Raw genomic sequence first — 21,601 nt, forward strand, 5'->3', positions numbered from 1 at the left:
TCTCCCTTCAAGGCCACTGCCCCAGGTGAGGTATTATATACTTCAAGGACAGGAGGGCCAGCCTCCTCAGACAGGAGAGCCAGCTTGTCCACCAGCACGAAGCTCATAGAAATTCAGGGAATCAAGGTCATGCATTTCAATCTGGGTCCAAGCCAGCACTCAGGATCCTTTCTGTCCCCCTGCAATCCCCAACTTTCATAAAGAAATGTGTTGATAAGGTGAATTCAGGTGATGCTGTAACTCACCAACAAATACAACTCAGTTCTGTGTATGCTTTCAGCAGGACGATGCAGAGTGGCTCTGGAGCTGAGAGGAACCCCTCTGCACGTCTCTAATGAGACCCTGAGTGTCTTAGGTCTGGGACCCTAGGAGTGGGATCCACCCCAGAGCAGGACATGGTAAGAACTCAATAGTTCAGATTACAAAGCGGTTTATACATTAGGGCATGTTAATAAATATCATTTACAGGCAGTATAGACGTTCTGAAGCTCATCATTTTGAATATTTATAATCCCTGATAACCTTTTCTCCCTGTAACAACAAAGAAAGTTTTGAAAAATTTGTTTTCAGACCAGTAAGAAAACAACTTTGACATTGCACCAACAAATATATAAGCAGGGAAAATTCAAACCAATGAGACCTGTTCACGTTTTATTTGCTATACCACCTTCTTTAAGGAGTTCAAAATATATCATGGGAGTAGAGTAAATTAAATTAACTTCTACAGCATCTCCCTTTAAGCACCTAGCCTCTTGCTTGAAGGCGTAACTCAATTCTAAAACTCTGGACTTTGAATTCATTGAATAATGACTTTTTCCTAGTGACTATCTTTTTATTTTTGGTGAATACTACCAAATGCTTAGATTTATTTTTAACTGTAGGATACTGGCTTTACAACATTGTATTGGTTTCTGCCATACATCAACATGAATCGGTCATAGGTATACTTATGCCCCCTCCATCCTGAACCTCCTTCCCACCTCCTACCCTGTGACTATCCTTTTTAAATGGTCATTTTTCAGTAAACTTCCCAGATCCTTCTGCATCATTTTGTAAACCTGAATCCAAAAGAACCCCAAAGTATCAAGTGCATAAGAGATGAATACATTTAGGTGAAGGTTTTGATTTTTAGTAAGTTAAGTATGTTTTCTAACTAACTACAAACCTTTTTGGGTTTTTTTTTTTTTTTTTTTTGGCTGAGCTGTGCAGCTTGCAGGATCTTAGTTTCCTGACCAGGCATCAAATCTGGGCCATGGAGGTAAAAGCACCCGGTCCCAGCCACTGGACTTTCAGCAAATTCCCTAACTAACTAACCACTTAGTGGTAGGATAATATCAGTTATTATCTATGGTCAGCTAAAACTTTTAAATGTAGACGTACTGATCGATCTATAGCTGATATAAACAGCTTCTTTGGACAGAATGGTGTATTTTACAGATATACAGACCTGTAATTAGTACTTGTGGCATTTGTAGAATATATTTCCATATTGTCCCCAGGTTATGAACAGAAATATCATATGAGTAGGAAACATGTATTTATCCATAAGTGAACCACTGAAATCAAAAGATGTCAGTCTTTTTCTGAGCCTGTGCTTCTTTGAGACCACACAAAAGGAATGGCACTGCAAATGTGTTTCTGATTCCTAAATAGGAGTCTGGATAGAGCAAGATTCATTTGCCAGTAATTTTTTCAACAACTACCTGTGGTTCCCGTGTGCCAGGTGCTATGCTCCTGCTGCAAATACAGACCAGATCGACCAGTGGAAGAAGCTTCAAGGATCCTGCTACTCACCTGAGCTCCTTCTGGGGGCGGCAGACGGCAACCGAAGATGGGCGGCACAGAGGAGCCACATTCCAGACAGTAGCGAGCAAAGGGGTCCGATGGGCGGGCCACCAGGCAGCGGGCACACCTACGACACAAGAGGCCCCTGAGCAGCCCTGTGCTGAGCAGTGCACAACATTGACAAGCATTTGAACATTCTTAAAAAACAAAACAGGAAGCAGAATGCTCTCAAAGGCAGTGGAACAAGTTTAAGACGGGAGGTGCTTCTCTAAGCCTTTTTATCACAAAGTCCCACACAGCTGGGACCATGGTGCCCTTCACCTGGAGGCCAGGCGCCTCTTGCTTCCAGGCACAGCAGCAGTTTTATCAGCAGCCTCGACCCCACTTCCGAGTGGGGCCCTGGCACCTCCTGGCACCTGGGTTTTGACGTGTGTGCGGGTGAGCCCTGCGAATTCCAGTAATGTCCACAGTGCACTTTTCTGACTCTTACCTGGCTCTGGAGAGTCCCTGTCAGGTAAGCCCTGCCTACACCATCACTCACCTGCGTGGAGTCCGAGGTCCTGCCCCAACACCGTCTGCCCACTTCTAGGTGGTGGCGGCATCCTCCAGCCCTCATCTACCTACCTGGTTGTGAAAGGATTCCTGGAACTGGCTCCCTTGTCAGTCACCCTGTTGCCGCCAAGCATTTCCAGGCAGGTCAGGGCCCCGATCCTGTGACCTAGCTGAACCGCGTAGCGTCTATGGTACCTGCATACTGTGCACTGGGTTGTTCGGTTGCCTGCACCAGTCTCTACCTGGGCCTCTCAACAGTCACCAGCCTTTGTAGTTGTGTTCACTTGGGGAAAGGATGGTCTTTTCAGCAATGGCGCTGGGCAAACTGGGTTCTATTTGGGATGATGAGTAAGTTCTGGAAATGGGATGGTGCTGACGGTAGCCCAACACTGTGAATGTACTTAACGCCATTGAATTGTGCACTTAGAAATTGTTAAAATGGTAAATTTTACTGTATTTTTACCACAGTAGAAGTATGCTGCTGCTACTGCTGCTAAGTCGCTTCAGTTGTGTCCGACTCTGTGCGACCCCATAGACGGTGGCCCACCAGGCTCCCCCGTCCCTGGGATTCCCCAGGCAAGAACACTGGAGTGGGTTGCCATTTCCTTCTCCAATGCATGAAAGGGAAAAGTGAAAGTGAAGTCTCTCAGTCGTGTCCAACTCTTCACGACCCCATGGTCTGCAGCCTACCAGGCTCCTCTGTCCATGGGATTTTCCAGGCAAGAGTGCTGGAGTGGGGTGCCATTGCCTTCTCCACAGTAGAACTATAAAGGACTATAAAAAATTGATATTGAATGAAAGTAATAATGTATTATGAGGTTCATAATATTTGTAGGAGTAAAATAAATGATCATGATAGCACAAAGGCTGCAGTTATCCAGGTACTGGAAGTTCTTAGACTATATATGAAGTGGTCTAACATCACTTGAAGACAGACTGTGATAAGTTAAAAATACGTAGTATAAACCCTAAGGCAACCACTAAAAGAAAACTTATAGCTAATAAGCCAACAAAGGATACAAAATAAAATGAAATCATAAAACATACCCAATTAATCCAAAAGCAAGCCAAAAAAGGGGGGGGGGCAACAAAGAATAGGTAAGACAAACAGAAAACAAATAGCATGACAGCTGACTGAAATTCAAACATATCAATAATCAGAATAAATATAAATACTCTCAGCACCACGTGCAGAGATTGTTCTATTTTCTAAAAGCAAGACCTAACTACATGCTGTTTAAAAGAAACCTTTAACTAGAGAAACACAAATAGGTTAAAAAGAAAAGGATGAAAAAATGATGCACCATGCAAATACTAATCAAAAGAAAGCAGTAATGCCGATATTAATATCAGAAAAATATGATTTCTAAGCAAAGACTATTACCAGGGTTAATAAAAGGTTATTTCACAGGAGGAGGGATAAACTGGGAGATTGAGACTGATGTATATGCACTACTATATTTAAAAATAGATAACTAATAAGAACCTATTGGACAGCACAGGGACCTCTACTCAGTACTCTGTAATGACCTATGTGGGAACAGAATCGGAACAGCGTGGATACATGTATGCGTATAGCTGATTCACCTTGCTGTACACCTGAAAGTGACACAATGCTGTAAATCAACCATACTCCAATAAAAGTGGGTTTTTTTAAAAAAGCTTATTTTGTAAGGATAAAGGGGTCAATCCAGCAATAGAACATAGGAATGCAAAAGGTTTATATATTGAACAACAGAGCTTCAAAGTACATGAAGCAAAGAACTGAAAGCAATACAAGGACAAGTAGATAAACTCATAATTATAGTCATAGATTTCAGTATAATTTCCTCAATAACTGATAAAACCACAGACAAAACCAATAAAGACAGAGAAGACACTACAGCACTGTATTAGTTTCAAGTGTATAACCTAACAATCAATAATTGTGGATACTGCAAAATGATCACCACAGTGTCAGCATCGGTCACCACACAGTTACAGAATTTTTTTCCTCATGTTGAGAACTTCTTACATTTACTCTTAGCAACTTTCAGTATGCAGTACAGTGTCATTAACTATCTTCACCACTTACATCCCCAGGACTTACTCATTTTACGAGTGAAAGTTTGTATCTTTTGATCACCTTTATCCAGGTCACCCACTCTACCAACCCCAAGGGAAATGCAAATTAAAACCACTACCCCCACCCTACCAGAATGGCCAAAAATAAAAATAACAATGTTGGTGAAGATGTAGGGAAACTGGAACTCCCATCCATCATATACTACTGGTGGGAGTGTAAAATGGTACAGCCTCTTAGGAAAACATATGGACAGTTTTCCTAAAAAGTTAAACATATGCCTACCATATGAGCCAGCTACCCCACTCCTAGTTAGTGAGCTAAGGGGAATTAAAGTATACATGCACAGGATGACATGTATACAAATATTCATAGCAGCTTTATCTGCGACAGCCAAAACCTAAAAACAATCTGGATGTACATCCAATAGGAAACAGGATAAACAAACTGTGATGTATCCATATGATGGAACACATCAGAGTTAAAAAGAAACGTCCAGTGCATGCATACAACATGGGTGAGCCTCCAAGTCATCAAGCGGAGTGAAAGCAGCCTGGCCAAGGAGCAAATACTGAATTGTTCCCTATAAATATATGGGATCAAATGCAAGCTAAGCTACAATGACAACAAGCAGACCAACAGGTGCCTGGGAATGGGGCAGGTCACAGGGGAGGATTTTAAAAGGGTGCAAAGCAGGAAACTCTTGGAGGTGGTAGATTTTTTCATTTTCTTGATTGGGGTGATAGTCTTGAGATTATACGTATATATCAATTGTACTCTTTAAGTGCCATTTATGTATGTCATTTGTGCCTTTAAATTTTGTAAAAATTTAACTAAAAAAACAAAACAGTTGGGGAAAATACCATTGCTATGCCCCATCTTCAAATTATTTTTGACCATGTTGTTGTCTTAGCAGTACTCAGACAGTAGAGAGAAAGCAATACATACTTGAGAAAGTCCGTCTCCCTGTGAATCCTCATGATCTCTGTGCTTGTCAAGCTCTTCTGGCCAGTTATGTGTGCAAACCCAGGGAACTGAAATGAAGAACATATATAAAATCACGGCAAAACCTCTGGTACGGTAAATTACATAGAGTTCATCTCAGTGCTTTGTCCTACCATATGCAGCAGCCATCGTTTTTCCCACCATGCTCCAGCCACACCAGCCTCCTGGTGATCCTCACTTACCTGAACTTGAAGTTACTCGACCGAGATCTTTGCAGGGCTGGTTTCTGTTCATCTTGAAGGTTCAATTAAAATGTCACCTTTTTGAGGGGGCTTTCTCTTATCCCCCTGAATTAGGACACTGTTCTTCCTACCTGGTCATTCTCTATCCCAGGGGTTCTCAAGTTTGGGTGTTTATCAGAAGAAAGGCCAATTAGAACAGATGATGAGGCCCACCCTAAAGGCCCTGAGGCCGCAGGTCTTGGCTGGGGCAGGGTGGGGGCGGGTGGCCTGGATGTCTGCATTTCTGATGAGCTCCCAGGTGATGCTGATGCTACTGGTCTGGGGACCACACTTGGAAAACCATGGCTCTATCCTATCACCCAGGTCTATCCTTTTCATGACAAATCACTATTCTTAATTATTTTTCCCATTATTCACACGTTTATATCTGCCTGCCCCCATCCCCAATAAAATGTGAGCACCATGAGTACAGGGGCCTTTTTTGTTCAACTAGGTATCTGGTATAAAACATGGTGAAAAGGCAGGGACATTTTCTTAAAGTATGTTGCAGGAAGCATTAAAAACACAGTAGATCTTTAGTAACAAAGGAGTTTCTTTAGCAGTTACCTGGGGCTGCTGGGGGGCTGGTCTAGAGCCCAATTCATCACGGAAAGTTGGGGCTTCCCGCGGACTCTCTGAGAAGCGAAGGTCTTTCAATGTTTTAGGGTCACTTCTTTCACCCATGTCTACAATTACATCAAAAGCATCATTCTGTGAATATCTGAAATCATATGTGCTTTCATGCAAATGTGTCTTCATAGTTAGAAACCTTTTAATAAGGGGACACTGTTGTCACATTTTCTAATGTAGTAACTATGCAGAGAAGCTCCCACTCAGTTGAATTCATAGCAATAAAGAAAAAAGTGGGCCCAGACTGAGAAAATGAAAATCTGCCCTGCCACATTGCCCAGCATTCTGCACCAGGGGGGAGAATGGATAAATCCAGTTGCAAGGTCAGCAGGGAATCTTATGTGTCCCAAGGACACACTGCAGCTGTCACACATCCTAACAGTTCCCACTCTGAGTGACCACTGTTTCTTACTGACCAAGAAACCCTGCTCTCTAAAATCAGATTATCAGAAAACTTTGCTGTTTGAAATCCTATCAGTAAGAATGAAACATCCAACTGTTGCCTGGAAGACCCAGGTCACTGTGACATAGAGTTGTTGTTCAGTCGCTCAGTCATGCCTGACTCTTTGTGACCCCATGGATGGCCGCACACCAGGCTCCCCTGTCCTACACTGTCTCCCAGAGTTTGCTCAGACTTGTGTCTATTGAGTTGGTGATGCCATCCAACCACAGAGAAGCAGCCTCAATGTCCAACCCAAGTGCAGAGCTTCAGAGAAAGGTCTCTGGGCACTACCTTCCACATGTGTCTTTGTTGTTTCCAAGGAAACAGAACCCTGGTCCCCTTCTCGGGTCCATACCTCATGGCGACCATTTCCCACTGATCTCTGCTTCGCCTACCTATCAGAACTCTTCTTTCATTTAAATTTCATCCAAACCCCACCTTCCCCCAGCAACTGTTGTCTGTACTTTAGTTGATGAGATTGCCACGGTTCCTGTACCACGTAGTCTCCCGTGCTGCAATGAATAGATAAATCTGAGTCTGCTGGATAGCTTGACTCTCCTTCCTGTAGCCAGGATGGCATTAAAAGTCAAATGAGATCTTACTGTACTGTCCTGGTGTTTCTTAGTCAACCCCTCGGAAGACAAGAACACAAGCCCTGAACCTGTTTGGTGGTTTAGAATATTAACTTGTATCTTCGTCCTGTCACTTCATACCTGGAAACTTTCCAAGGTTAACATTCCAACCCAGTTTACTTTCAGGATTCTTATATTTCTTCCTTCCTTTTGATTCAACAAATCCATTTTTCAGTTCCTAGAAGGGAAGAGACTATGTATCAATCACTTGACTCCGCCTGTTTAGATATGAAAATTAGAAGTTCCATAGGAGAGACGGTGACACAGCCTGCACTTCTTTACTAGAAAGGGGTCAGAGTCGTTTTCACCAAGTCACCTTTGTCTCACTGTCTCTGGACACACACAGCTTTGACTCTGGGCTGTTTGCTTGGCAGCACGCCTGCTTGGGATGCCCCTTCCATGTCAAGTGGCCAAGCCTGGAGGCAGGTGACAGCACACAGGTAGGACGTCACACTCTTGGGAGACACAGTGACAATAGAGGGACCACCAGACCATGGGGGCAAAGACAGGGTGGGGTCGGACCCAGACAGATCTTCTGTCCACTGTCCTCCCACACACGGCCCTGAAACACAGACATGCTTCTCTCTAGCTTTCTTCTCCTTAGGGTCAGTCCCTCATGCTTGGCTGAAGCCTGAACACCTGCTGGTACATGTTGGCTCAACCCCTGCTGGCTGCCTCCCGGTCAGTGTAGACCCCTGGTCACAAGTGGGCCCCACACCATGCCTGCATCCACCACTCTGGTCCCACGGCCTCTTTGCTGCCCTCTGGTTAATTGTTAGGCTGAAGGGACTCCCCCAAAAAACTTCCCATCACCCCAACGAGAGTCTGAGACTTTCTGTTTAACTGCCTCACTGTGGGCTGGCCCACCCTCTGACCCTGGGATCCATCCCACTGATACCCAGAACCCAAGGACTAGAGTTTCAAATGTCCTTTCTAGATAGGTGTAGTTCATTCTCTAAAGAGGTGAGGCTTTGTATCTGGAAACAAAGCTTTCAACATAACTGAAGGTCATGCCCCCTGAGGGCTCCTACTAGCCCGATACTTCTTTTCAACAAATGCCTCCACCCTCTCCTACCTGTCCCCATGCAGGACATGGAGTATGGCAGAATTGCTCTCTGCTGCCTGGGAGCTTACAGTACATGGGGGAGACAGACAAGGAGCAGAGTAATCACGTGATCAAAGCACTTGATGAAAGAAGGCCTGGGAGCTAGGGGAGCAGAGACAGAACACAGCATGCACAATCGAGTTTGAGCTGGAACGTAAACAGGGGAGTCACAAAGCAGGAAAGGATGACTGAGGACAGAAACTGGCTCTGAGAGGCCAGGCTGAGGGTTTCTGCTTTCTTCCATAGGGTAAGAGGAGAAGACACAGGAGCCTAGATAGAGATGCCAGTGAGGAGTCTCCAACAGGCAGGGTGGGGACTGGCCAAAAGGTGGGAAACCAGCAAAGATACTGTGCAGTGGTTGAGAGTGACCCCAACGATAAGAACCTGAAAATGGATGACAGACTGACTCTGGGGGTAAATGAAGGGGAAGATGTGACCACTGAGGAAAGGGACCAGGGACGTGGTGACGATTCAAATGCATCATAGTGTCAGTACTTGCCTGCTTCGGAGGGTCCTTGAGAGCATTTTCCACAGTGTCTTCTGGAGAGACTGGATCTGGTGGAATAGAGTCCACCTGAAACACCTTTGTTACAATGGCACTCTCTCTGCAGTCTCTGAAAATTATTCCAAACAGGAAAAGTCTGTGTGTCACACAAAGGTTCAAAGACAAGGTGTCCAGCAATTAAGATGACTCTAGAATGAATTTATCATATTAATATTTTAAATTGGAGAGACCAAAATATTACCATTTCTATGGTCTTAACCTTACTCTTATTCAGTTATCTCTTGCTATGTAATAAGCCACTGCAAAACATTATGTCTTAGAACACAGAGGTGTGGGTTTGCCACCTCTCGTGTGGTTGCAGTCAGGTGTCAGCTTGGGCCAGAGTCAAGTGAAAGTACAACTCAGTCAGATGTCCAAAATGGTTTCTCCCCTCAGGTTCTAAGTCAGCTGGGGACTTGCCAGTCATCTCCCTCCTTCCCTTTCTATCTCCCTTTACAGGTGGTGAACTTGGGGTTCCTCATAGTAGTAGGTCTCAGGTAAATCAAAGACTTCCTACAAGGTGGCTGGCTTCTCCCAGCTTTTATGTTCCAAGAGACCAGAGCAGATACTGCAAGGCTTCTTGTGGTCTGGCCTTAGCGTCATGTCTGGAGCACTCTCTTGGTCAAAAGTAAGTTGTAGGGCCAGCCCAGATTCAGAAGGAGGGGATATTGTGGGAGGCATGGCTCACTGGGGGGCCATTTGGAGGACTATCTACCACATTCACCATAAAGATGTCATACCTTAATCCTGAAACTATTCTGAAGCAAAGAATGAGGTTACCTGTATATCATTCATTCCACATAAGTTATGGGAATTTTCCTTATCCCAACTGTGGGTAGCATAATATACACTGCCCTGGAAGATTTTAACAGTTATTCCCCAAATACTAGCCAGTTTTCAATTTATTCATAATATTTCACAATTAATCTTGTTCCTCCATGATGCAATAGAAGTCCCATGAGAAACCAACAGAGAGGTGGCCAGAAGTAAATTCTGGAGGTGATTTCCCCTCAGCACCAGCAGCTCATCTATATACTCTTTATTTTTCTAAACATTTTTACTGAGGTATAATGTACATGACATAAAATGCACTTACTCTAGGTATATAATTTGATGATACTCCATACATTTATACAACTGTGCACCTACCACCACAGTCCAGGGTTACAACAACCTGTTTCTAGTTACTCCTCACTTCCACCTCCTACACCAGGCAACCACTGACCTGCTTCCTGTCTTCATAGTTTTGCCTTTTCTGTGCTGTGCTGAGCTTAGTTGCTCAGTCATGTCTGACTCTTTGCGACCCCATGGACTGTAGTCCTCCAAGCTCCTCTATCCATGGGATTCTCCAGGCAAGAATACTGGGGTGGGTTGCCATGCTGATAAATGTAATCCTACAAATACAGTCTCACACGTCTGGCTGCCTTTACTTGTCCTGTTTTTTGTTGTTCCTGAGGTTCACCTATGTAGTTGCCACGTGTCAGCAATTCATTCATCTTTATTCTTGAGTAGCATTCCATTTTACAAATGTACAGTTTGTTTATCCATTCCCCAATGGGCAGTCATTTGGATTTTTCCAGTTTGGAGGTTACAATACTTAATACTGTTATGAGTATTCACGTATGAGTCTTTATAGTGTGAGCCCCTGAGGTTGGGTTTTCTCTTGTTTGTAATCAGGCGCCTAACTTAGGCTTTGCTGAGGCATCCACTTCAAAGATGGTGCTCTTGAGTAAACACATCACCAGCCACAGGACCAGATGAAGATCCAGCCACTGCCCCGCCATGGAAGCCCTTTTAGAGATCTTGGTTGGTTTCCATGACTGACCAATTGGGCAATTTTTTTCTCTTCTCACTGTAAATTCTTGCTCATACATTCAAAATTCACCAATGAAGACTGAGCCCATGGAACCCCCCAGCCCCCCGCCCTCAACCCTAATAGAAGCAGACCCTTGGCCTGTGATTTGTCCCTTCTTCTCTCCCCCCGCCCCCATCTCTTTGTATTTGTGACCTCACTGGGTGCCACATAATCCCCAGGACTTGTAGGTAATAAACTTCTTCTCTTTCCAAGTTCCTTGATGATTACTCTGAGGGCCTTTTGGAATCATAAGAACAACAACAAGGGCTGGTCCAGCCATATATGTGGACAGATACACTGGAGCAGAACCACTGGGTCAGATGGTCAGTGAGTTTAACTTTTTAGAAACTGCGACCTGTGGTTGTTCCATGTACATCCCCACTGGCATCATTTGAGGGTTCCAGTTTCTCCACACACTCGCTGACGCTTGACACTGTTGGCCTGTTTCGATCACCTGTACCCTTGAATATGTTCTCTGTAGGTATTTGCTTGAGATATGTCCCTGGTGTATTGGGATATAGGCTTGATTGTTGTAATGCAGAATCAAAACAACTGTGGCTTAAACAGAGTCAGTTCAGTTCAGTTCAGTCGCTCAGTCGTGTCCGACTCTTTGTGACCCCATGAATCGCAGCACACCAGGCCTCCCTGTCCATCACCAACTCCTGGAGTTCATTCAAACTCATGTCCATCGAGTCGGTGATGCCATCCAGCCATCTCATCCTCTGTCGTCCCCTTCTCCTCCTGCCCCCAATCCCTCCCAGCATCAGAGTCTTTTCCAATGAGTCAACTCTTCACATGAGGTGGCCAAAGTACCAGAGTTTCAGCTTTAGCATCAGTCCTTCCAAAGAACACCCAGGACTGATCTCTTTTAGAATGGACTGGTTGGATCTCCTTGCAGTTCAAGGGACTCTCAAGAGTCTTCTCCAACACCAAAGTTCAAAAGCATCAATTCTTCAGTGCTCAGCTTTCTTCACAGTCCAACTCTCACATCCATACATGACCACTGGAAAAACCATATCAATGGGCTATAACCCACCCAGAGCTATGCATGGGAGCCATGGTGCCCGGGGCCTAGGGTTGACTTTCTACCCTGTTGCCCCATCATATCTAGGACATGACACGTCCTTGTGACCCAACGTGGCTGACCACCACAGCCACATTCCAGCTGGCAGGAACCACGGCCTGCCTCCTCCTACAGGGCACAATCTAGAAACTGCCACGTCACTTCCACGTGCATTCAATGGCCACACCCCATGCATTCACGGGGCTCTTGCTAGCTTCAAGGAGGACTGAAAACACGTGTGTCCTGCTAAAAATCCTAGGCTCTATTTTTTTAAAAAATAAACTTTACTTATTTTATTTTTAAAATAATTTTGTTTTGTTTTCATTGTGCTGGGTCTTCGCTGCTTCCCAGGCTGCCTCTGGTTGTGGTGAGCGGGGGCTACTCTCTAGTTTCAGTGAGCGGGCTTCTCATTTCGGTGGCTTCTCTTGTTGTGTGCGGGCTTCAGTAGTTGTGGTTCCCAGGCTCTAGATCACAGGCTCAATAGTTGTGGCGCATGGGGTTAGTTGCTCCACAGCATGTGGAATCTTCCTGGACCAAGGATCGAACCCGTGTCTCCTGCACTGGTAGGCGGATTCTTTACCACTGAGCCACCAGGGAAGCTTCTATGATTCTTGAAGAAGGCAACACAGATTTGGGGAGCAGTCTGCAGCCTCTGCCACATCCTTGTGACCACACTTTGGTGTATTTGTCTGGTATGTTTAACTCTCACTCTCACTAATTTGCACTGAAAGCTCACAGCTAGAACACAAGGGATTCTGCTTGATCTGCCCAGGAACTTAATACTCTTATATCTCAAGTTGGTGTCTGCCTTCAGTGTCCTTTATCTGCTTTGCTCGTTGATTTACCTATTGGCCTTTGATGTGTTTTTATCTGTTTCATTATTTCTTTTGCAATTTCTCAGATTTCTTACATGTTGATTTTTTTACATTTCTTAAAATTCTTGAAACTTTAAGTGTCCCCAAACACTTAAAATTCTTTGGTTAAGTAAACATCCAGAAATGAATAGATACCAGTTCCAAAACAGTTGAGAAATGTTTGCTGTGCTGTGCTCAGTTGCTTAGTCATGTCTGACTCTTTGTGACCCCATGGACTGTAGCCCACCAGGCTCCTCTGTCCATGGGATTCTCTAGGCAACAATACTGAAGTGGGTCACCATGCCCTCCTCCAGGGGATCTTCCCAACCCAGAGATCGAACCCAGGTCTACTGCATTGCAGGCAGATTCTTTCCTGTCTGAGCTGCCAGGGAAGCCCTAAGAAATGTTTACCATTAAGCCATGTCAAAGTCTTAAGCCACATTTTTAGAAGGAGAAAACAATTCTCAGAAATATACAACTGGTCTGAACAGCCACTACCTATCAGTGAATGACAGTATTTAAGAAATAACATGATCAGTGGGTACTTGCATGCTCACTGGCTGGAGAGACTTACGGGCGGCTAACCTTTGGGGAAGCATGTGTTTTGTTATTCTCAATAACAAAACAAATTTACAGATACAGGTATCTGGATGCAGATATAGAAAGTCTTTTAGATGAACTGCTTGTTTAACTCATTCACCTCAGCATCCATCTCACCTGGATGCTCATCATCACTGGCTCATGGCCTGTTATCCAAGATACAGTGTCCTCCTAATAAGATAACTTCCTCACATCACAAACATCTCCATCCAGGGACCATTTGAATCCTGAGGAATGGTCGGGTTTACGGCCTGGGTGGCTCTGAGCAGAAGCCTGGTTCCCAGTCACTTGAGGATCACTGCCCTTTTCTATCTCTGTGTATTTTGCAAATTTATTTACTTATTCATTTTAGCTATGCAGGGTCTTTGTTGCTGCGTGCAGGGTTTCTCTCGGAGAAGGCAATGGCACCCCACTCCAGTACTCTTGCCTGGAAAATCCCATGGATGGAGGAGCCTGGTGGGCTGCAGTCCATGGGGTCGCGAAGAGTCCGACACGACTGAGCGACTTCCCTTTCATTTTTCACTTTCATGCATTGGAGAAGGAAATGGCAATCCACTCCAGTGTTCTTGCCTGGAGAATCCCAGGGACTGGGGAGCCTGGTGGGCTGCTGGCTATGGTGTCACACAGAGTCGGACACGACTGAAGTGACTTAGCAGCAGCAGCAGCAGCAGGGTTTCTCCAGTTACAGCAAGCGGGAGCTGCTCTTCATTGTGGTGCATGGGCTTCTTACTGCAGTGGCTTCTCTTATTGTGGAGCACAGGCTTGGTTACTTTGCAGCATCTCTGAAGGTTCTTCTTGGACCAGGGATCACACCTGTGTCCCCTGCATTGGCAGGAGGATTCTTAACCCCTGGATCACCAGGGAAGTCCTCTGTGTATTTTTGCAAGTGTCACAATACTAGTGTGTCATCTTACATCCTAATTTTTTTCATTGACTATATCACAAATATTTTTGTATATCATTCAAAACTTCATGACCACAGGTTTTCCTCTTAATATGTTAAAGACCTTTCATTGTTAACAGTCTTATCTAAAGGCCTTTTTCTCCTTATTAAGAAACTAATGGCCTGAAAAACCTAGACACAGAGACTTGAACAAAGCTGCATGATTTCCATAAAGAACTATTTTATCACAATTAGATACAAGCACTAACTTTCAAATTTTTTTTGTATAGGTACTTTTCCTAAGCTGAGCATATCTGAAATACTAACAGCATTTCAGAGCAGACACTTAGTGGGCACAGAACAAGATGGTGAGACGCATAAACAGTGTCCTTATTTTTCAGACTCTGCTGGAAGTTCTATTAACTCCTTTGAACTACAAAGTCATTGATCGCGACTTCATTTTACTGTCACCTTGCAGCATGATGCGCCAGAGTAATCAGCTTATTAGTTTTCAATAACTGAGATGACTTGTTTCAGTAGAAATGGGTTGGCAAGTGGGAAAAGCCACATATCACAATTTTTAATAAAGAATAATCATGTGTCAGGGTTTTTTTCTGTTTTCATTTTATTATTAAAAAAAATTTTTTTTAATGCCAAGCAATCATCATTGTAGAATTTGTAGCTTAAAAGGCCATGCAGTAGTTTAGCCAGCAGGGGGAGCCTGGAGTCTAATTTAAATTACCTGGGCCAGCCCCAGTATTAGTCTTCCAGAAATGTGGCCAAACCTGTTTTGCGGCACAAAATAATTCCTCTATCACAGACTAATCTGCAAAGCATTTGAGGATCTTTTTTCTCTAAAGATGAAGTTTACCACGTTTACCACGGTGAAGTTTACCAAATTAAGTGGTATCTCTATACTTGAAACTGAAAAAAAAGTGTTGACTAGGAAAGAAAGGACAAAGAAAAGAATGAATTAGCTAACACCTAACAAATCAAGATGATGGTAGCTTTGAAGGGCAATAAAGTCAGTACAAAATCAGATGGAGAACCATGGTGGTCATAGGCCATGTCCTGGGGAATAAAAGAACCATCTATTAAAAGCAGCATTTTCCTCAAGACAAATCTGTTCGGAGGTCCCAAACCCTGAAAAGGCTCTTCCTTTGGAGAAGGAAATGGCAACCCACTCCAGTACTCTTGCCTGGAAAATCCCATAGGTGGAGGAGCCTGGCAGGCTACAGTCCATGGGGTAGCAAACAGTCGGACATGACTGAGCGATTTCACTTTCTTTCACTTTCCCAAAATCCCAGTGTGGATTTCAGACTAAAAACAGTATCAATACACACTGCACGTCACTGAACTATACCCTTTTACCCATATGATCATCTCTAGGTCCATCCATGTGGCTGCAAATCCAGAATCTGTTTTAAACAAGTAATTGTTTATATGTTCTATCCATAAAACTTTTCCTCATGTTAATTATGTATGTAAATATGTGTATTTTACAGTATAACTCAATAAAAGACAAACACAAAGGTTACAGACATATGCTGAAATTAAGATAACTTTTTCTTTAGTGTCTTTATAATCCAGCACCGATTCTCATTGAAATGAGTAAAGTTAAAACATAATAAATATAAATCATCCCAGTCATTATGCTCTTGACTTACTTAGTGACTGCGATAGCTTTAACTTGTATTTTTCCATCAGGCAGGGTAATAGGCTTCGTATACTTAAAGGTAGTGTTTTCACCATAACCAATTTTCTTTTGGAATTCAGGTTTGCTGCCATCCAGGGTATAATATATGTTGACATCCGGGGTGTCTGAAAAACCCAAAACAGGATATCTAGAATTAACACTAAAGTAGCAAGTCCCTGAATAATGCCTAGGGATCAGTCATTTAATGAGATTTTTAAAAAATATATACTGTAGAAGTGAATAACAATAACTAACAATAGAGTTTTTTGTGCCAGGCACTGTGCTTTATGTGAATTAACTAATTTTATCAGTACAACTTTATGAGATAGGTCTATTTTATATCCACATTATAGATGAGGGAACTGAGTCCCAGAGAGGTTAAGAAATCTGGTAAATGACAGCAGAATTTTGATCTGACTTCTGGGAAGTTGGATCTGTTGATCAGGCTGATTTCTTTTTAAAACAGGAGGGATTAAAACATTTTTTTTTAATTTATTCATTTGACTGTGCTGGATCTTAGTTGCTCACAGACCATGCTCTTGAACCACTATGGCATTTTGCCTCTTCGACAGAGCGCTGATACAAACCAAGCAGGGGTTTAAAGCCACAGTGTCTACTTAGAAAGCAGAAGCTGATTTTTCATTTTTGAGCATTGCTTAAAAAATGGTTTTGTTATTATTTTATTTGGACTTGGTAAATGATTCGTGCACTTCTTGGGAAAATTAATAAAGGTAATAAGGTAATAAAGGTAAAGGTAATAAATTCAGATGATCCAAGATTCAAAAGGTCAAACAAGGATATACAATGAAAACTTTCCCTCCAAGCTCCCTGCCCTCATCAGCTGCCCAAAGGCAACCAATAATATCAACTGTCCTTCCAATATATGTATGTAGTTTACATCCATACAAGCATATACGTACATATTTTTAAGTCTCCCCCTCTTTGTACATACAAACGGCATATCATGCCCTGTTTCACACCCTTTTTCTCTTCATTTAACATTGTATCTTGTATATTGTCCTATATTGCTCCATTCAAAAGCACCCCATTCTTCTTTATGGCTGCAGTGCATTCTATTCCAATGGATGAATCACTGGCCAACAGCCAATCCCTACAGATGAACATATAAACCATCTTCTTTTCCTTTTCTTTCTTTTTTACTTTTGCTATTGCAAACATTATAATGAATAACCCTGCAAAGAGTTCTTTTTATAAGTATATCTGCAAAATATGTAGAACTAGTACTGTTCTTGAGTTAAAAGCTATGTGAGTTTGTAATTTTGGTTAATGTTGCCAAACTTCCCTCCATGGACATTGAAACAATTCACCCTGCTACCAGCAGGGAATGGAAGTGCATGTTAACCCACCATCTCAACCATATCGTGTGTGATCATTTTTTCTTTTATTTTGCTGATATTTCATTTCTATTTCCCAGGTTAAAAAAAAGTATCTCATAGCTTTAACTCATATTTCTTATATTTTGAGTAAGATTCACTCACTCATTCAACAAGTATTTACCAAATGCCTATTACATGCCAGACACTGTTTCAGATGCTGGGAATACATCAGTGACCAAAGTCCCTCCTCTCATAATTTAAAAAAAAACACACACAAACAGGAAACGACTGCATAGAATTTGTTAAGTGGTGATTAAGTACAAGGGAGTAAATGAAGCAGAGGATAAGCTCTGCTCAGCAAGCAAGTGAAGGGTGAATAGGAGCATATTCTCATACGTTTAAAACACGTATTTCCTTTCCTATAAAATGTCTTTTCACATCCTTTGTCCATTTTTCCTATTGGGATATTATTACTTTTGGCACTGAATTGCAGAATCCTTCATTTATTAGACATTTCAGATATTAGAGAAATTGGATACCCTGTCATCATTTGTCAATCATTACCCAACTTCTCCTGAGGGTTATGAGCACATATATTAAGACTTGAATTTTGGTTTGAGGAATTTTTAAAATAATATTAGCTTTTAAGATAAAGGAAGACACAGTATAATATATATATTCTTATTTGGACCTCTCAGTCTAGGAAGCCCAGGTGTCACATCATCGGTACATATAGTTTGTATGCACATTAGTTATTCAAATACGTAACTGGAGTCTCAGAGTCTATTTTTTAATTGAAGTCTAATTTTTCTATTTAAAAAAATTGAAATCTATTTTTCTATAATGTTGTACTACTTTCAAGTGTATAGCAAAGTGATTCAGCTATACATATGTATATAGTTTTTTCTTTTTCGGATTCTTTTCCATTATAGGCTATTACAGGATATTGAATATAGTTCCCTGTGTTATATAATAGGTTCTTGTTGTTTATCTATTTTATATATAGTACTGTGTACCTGTTAATCCCAAACTCTGAATTTATCTCCTCCTACCATCTTTGGTAACCATAAGTTTGTTTTCTATGTCTGTGAGTCTATTTCTGTTTTGTAAGTAAGATCATTTGTACCATTTTTTTATAGATTCAAAATATATGTGATATCATATGATATTTGTCTTTTTCTGACTTACTTCACTTAATTTGATCATCTCTTAGGTCCATCCATGTGGCTGCAAATCAAGAGTCTGTTTTAAACAAGTAATTGTTCATACGTTCTATCTATAAAACTTTTCCTTCTCTTTATATTACATATGTAAATGAGTGTGTGTGTGTGTTTCTGGCATGAAAAAGAAACACATTCACTGCTTTATTTCAGCAGAAATAGTTGTGATGTCTTTTGGCATCACCATGTGCCAGAACCTGTGTGCCTCTCACATCACATATCAATTCATTAATCCTCATGATGACTCTAAACTATAGATAATATTATCGGTCTCTTACAGTCTAGAGGCTGAGACTAAGAAAGGCTGAGGAATGTACTGAAGATCACTAGATGTTTTCAAAGCCAGGATTGTTCACTCTCCAACCTGTCTGACTGGGAAACCTGTGTTAGCAGGTCAAACTGATATCCCAGAAAAACACAGAATCCTGGGAAAGTCTGGGGAAGCAATGGGACATCCTAACCTGACTAGGATCCGGACACGACTGAGTGATTTCACTTTATTTTTCCACTTTCATGCATTGGAGAAGGAAATGGCAACCCACTCCAGTGTTCTTGCCTGGAGAATCCCAGGGACGGGGGAGCCTGGGGGCTGCCGTCTATGGGGTCGCACAGGATCGGACACGACTGAAGCGACTTAGCAGCAGCAACTTGGTTAAAGTAAGTCATAGTGTTGCTGCAAATCTTTCCAACACAAATGGAAGGTTGGCAAGAGCCAGCTGTTGTAACCTATATAAATGCCACTCTAGAAACCAACATTGTTTCAAATTTTGAAAGTTTTACAATCATCCCAAGATTCTGATTATAGAAAGGATGCAAAGAGGGTAAATCAACAACCAGATGAATATAGAGAACATGGCAGGGTTATTTTAAACAATTTCAGTACATTTGATTCTTACCTGATTTCATTTCCAAAAGCGTATTGTTATCAATTTCATGGTTGGCTTTTCCGGGCTGAGGCACCCGCAGGGGTATGATTTGAGGGACACACACTGAACCAGCTGTCATTTTCCCTCCTTACATTAAAAAAAAAAGTGGATGAAAATAAATTCCAACGGACACCTATATGTGAACAGACACTGAAGAGAAGTCTCTCATTCAAATACAGTAAGACTAGTAAAAACTAAAGAGAATGTTGTTCCTCTACCATCTACAAATATCATTTTTCTTTTTTCTTTTTTGGGAGACTCATTTCAGTTCTTTTGTCTTTTTTTAAATTGAAATATAGTTGATTTACAATGTCGTGTGTAATATAAATATAATTAAAAAATTTTTTTGATGTGGATCATTTTTAAAAGTCTTTATTGAATTTGTAACAACATTGCTTCTGTTTTATGTTTTTTGGCTGTAAGGCATGTGGGATCTTAGCTCCCCAACCAGGGAATGAACTGGCACCCTCCGCACTGGAAGGCAAAGTCTTAACCAATGGACCACCAGGGAAGTCCCCAAATACCATTTTTAATGGAAATAATTATTGTCTCTGCTGTATTTTTGCTGTTGAGATCTTGTGTGGGCTTTTGATTACCTGAGTATTTACCTCACTTTGGGGTGGGAGGGAAGCAGGAGTGTATGGGATGGGGGAATAAAATTTAAAGTGAGCAGGTTAAATGCACATGTCAGAGCAGAGATCATCACTGATGACCAGACCTAAGCAATCCCTGGATCATTACCAGTCTGACCTGCCTCTTTTTAGTACACCACCTCTCTTGACTTCAGGCAAGACAGCACACAAGAGGAACAGAAGTAACTTTGTATGTAGCATGAAATGTTCATTTAGAGCCAGCTCCCTTGGGAAAGCTCCATGTTCAAAGTCCTGCAGTTGTCATCAATTGGTTCGTGCCTGTGAAAGCTGCAAAAGAAACTTTAGAAAATGACAGAGGGTCACGCCTCAGCCAGAAGAAAGCTGGCATGGATATAAAAAGTGAGGAATGAACACAAAAGTCTCTCACTCCATCTCCTGTATTTATAAGTAATTAAGTGTAAGTATGGAGGTCTTAGTGATCTTTTTCTTGGGGATGGGAGGGTTCATAATTATTAATACACCCAGGATTGGGGGGGGGGACCCACACCTTAAAACAGTCTCCCATTCCATCTACTGTATTTATAAGTAATTAAGTACAAGTATGGAGGTCTTAGTGATTTTTTTCTTGGGTATGGGAGTGTTCATAATTATTAATACATAAAGGATTTAGGGGAGAAATCCCACACCTTAAAAACCATTTACATCTCGGATGGTCTGTTCAAATTTCAATGATAATGGATGCATAGGTTTTACTCAGTTAAAATCTACATTGAAATTCAATTTTTATAGAGTACTTCTTGTACCCTCCCCTATTATTTACAATTTTCCAAATACTTACATAATCTTATTTACCAATTTGTGATTGGGCATTTATTATTTTCTTTTCAGTTTTGGGTTTTATTCTAAACAATGCTGCCTTGGAAATTCCCTGACGGTACAGTGGTTAGGATTTGATGTTTTCACTGCAGGGGCTCTAGTTCAATCTCTGGTGGGGGTACCAAGTTACTGCAAGCCACGCATGACATGACGCCAAAAAATTTTTTTAAAATAAATAAATAAAACTACCCCGAACGTCTCTGTGGTTTGAGGTTTGTCATAGACTATAACCCAAAGGTGGGATGGCTAAATTTAAGGGGTGAATTTGATGCCTGGTTGGATAGTTCCAGGTCGGAGGCTAAGAATTTAAATTGCAGATACATATACGGATAGCGCGACAGCCCCTGCAGAAGGGCTCTGGAGCGTGCCCATCCTCACATTTTCATTTACGTGAGAGGCAGTTAAAATTTAAAAATGGTTAAAAATTAGTTCAAAATAAAAACGTCTGGGGGTGGCGGGGGGGGGGTGGGGGGGATAATTCCTGCGGCGACTAGGCGATGTCCTTGAAAGGCTGACAGTGCGTAGGCCAGTGGGCCCCGAGCGAAGGGGATCCATCCGTAGACCGATCCGCTAGGCCCGACTGCGTCAACAGCATCCCCCACCCCGCCATCCCTCCATCCAGACTGCCCCTCACCGCCCGGTTCTGGAACCCCGTCTGGTCCCCGTCTCCGTCCTTCAGGTGCAGCCAAGGACACCGCCACGACTCGGCTGAACGAAGGA

The 21,601-nt window shown here is 42.3% G+C and overlaps 1 protein-coding gene across 8 annotated transcripts in view; it reads right to left on the reverse strand.

The window, feature by feature from the left end:
* Positions 1-21,601, reverse strand: part of DZANK1 (double zinc ribbon and ankyrin repeat domains 1) — a 52,671-nt gene that overhangs the window by 30,881 nt on the left and 189 nt on the right. For all 8 annotated transcript variants that reach the window (XM_070801040.1, XM_070801038.1, XM_070801035.1 and 5 more), the window contains exons 2-8: positions 19,383-19,499; positions 15,901-16,054; positions 8,934-9,048; positions 7,411-7,507; positions 6,193-6,311; positions 5,348-5,433; positions 1,795-1,912 (exon numbers count right to left, since the gene is read on the reverse strand). In XM_070801040.1, coding sequence (XP_070657141.1) covers positions 1,795-1,912; positions 5,348-5,433; positions 6,193-6,311; positions 7,411-7,507; positions 8,934-9,048; positions 15,901-16,054; positions 19,383-19,491 — 798 coding nt within the window. In that variant the 5' untranslated portion in view covers positions 19,492-19,499. The remainder of the gene's footprint in view (positions 1-1,794; positions 1,913-5,347; positions 5,434-6,192; positions 6,312-7,410; positions 7,508-8,933; positions 9,049-15,900; positions 16,055-19,382; positions 19,500-21,601) is intronic.

Source organism: Bos indicus, chromosome 13 (genome assembly GCF_029378745.1).
Source record: "Bos indicus isolate NIAB-ARS_2022 breed Sahiwal x Tharparkar chromosome 13, NIAB-ARS_B.indTharparkar_mat_pri_1.0, whole genome shotgun sequence".
Taxonomy (NCBI): domain Eukaryota; kingdom Metazoa; phylum Chordata; class Mammalia; order Artiodactyla; family Bovidae; genus Bos; species Bos indicus.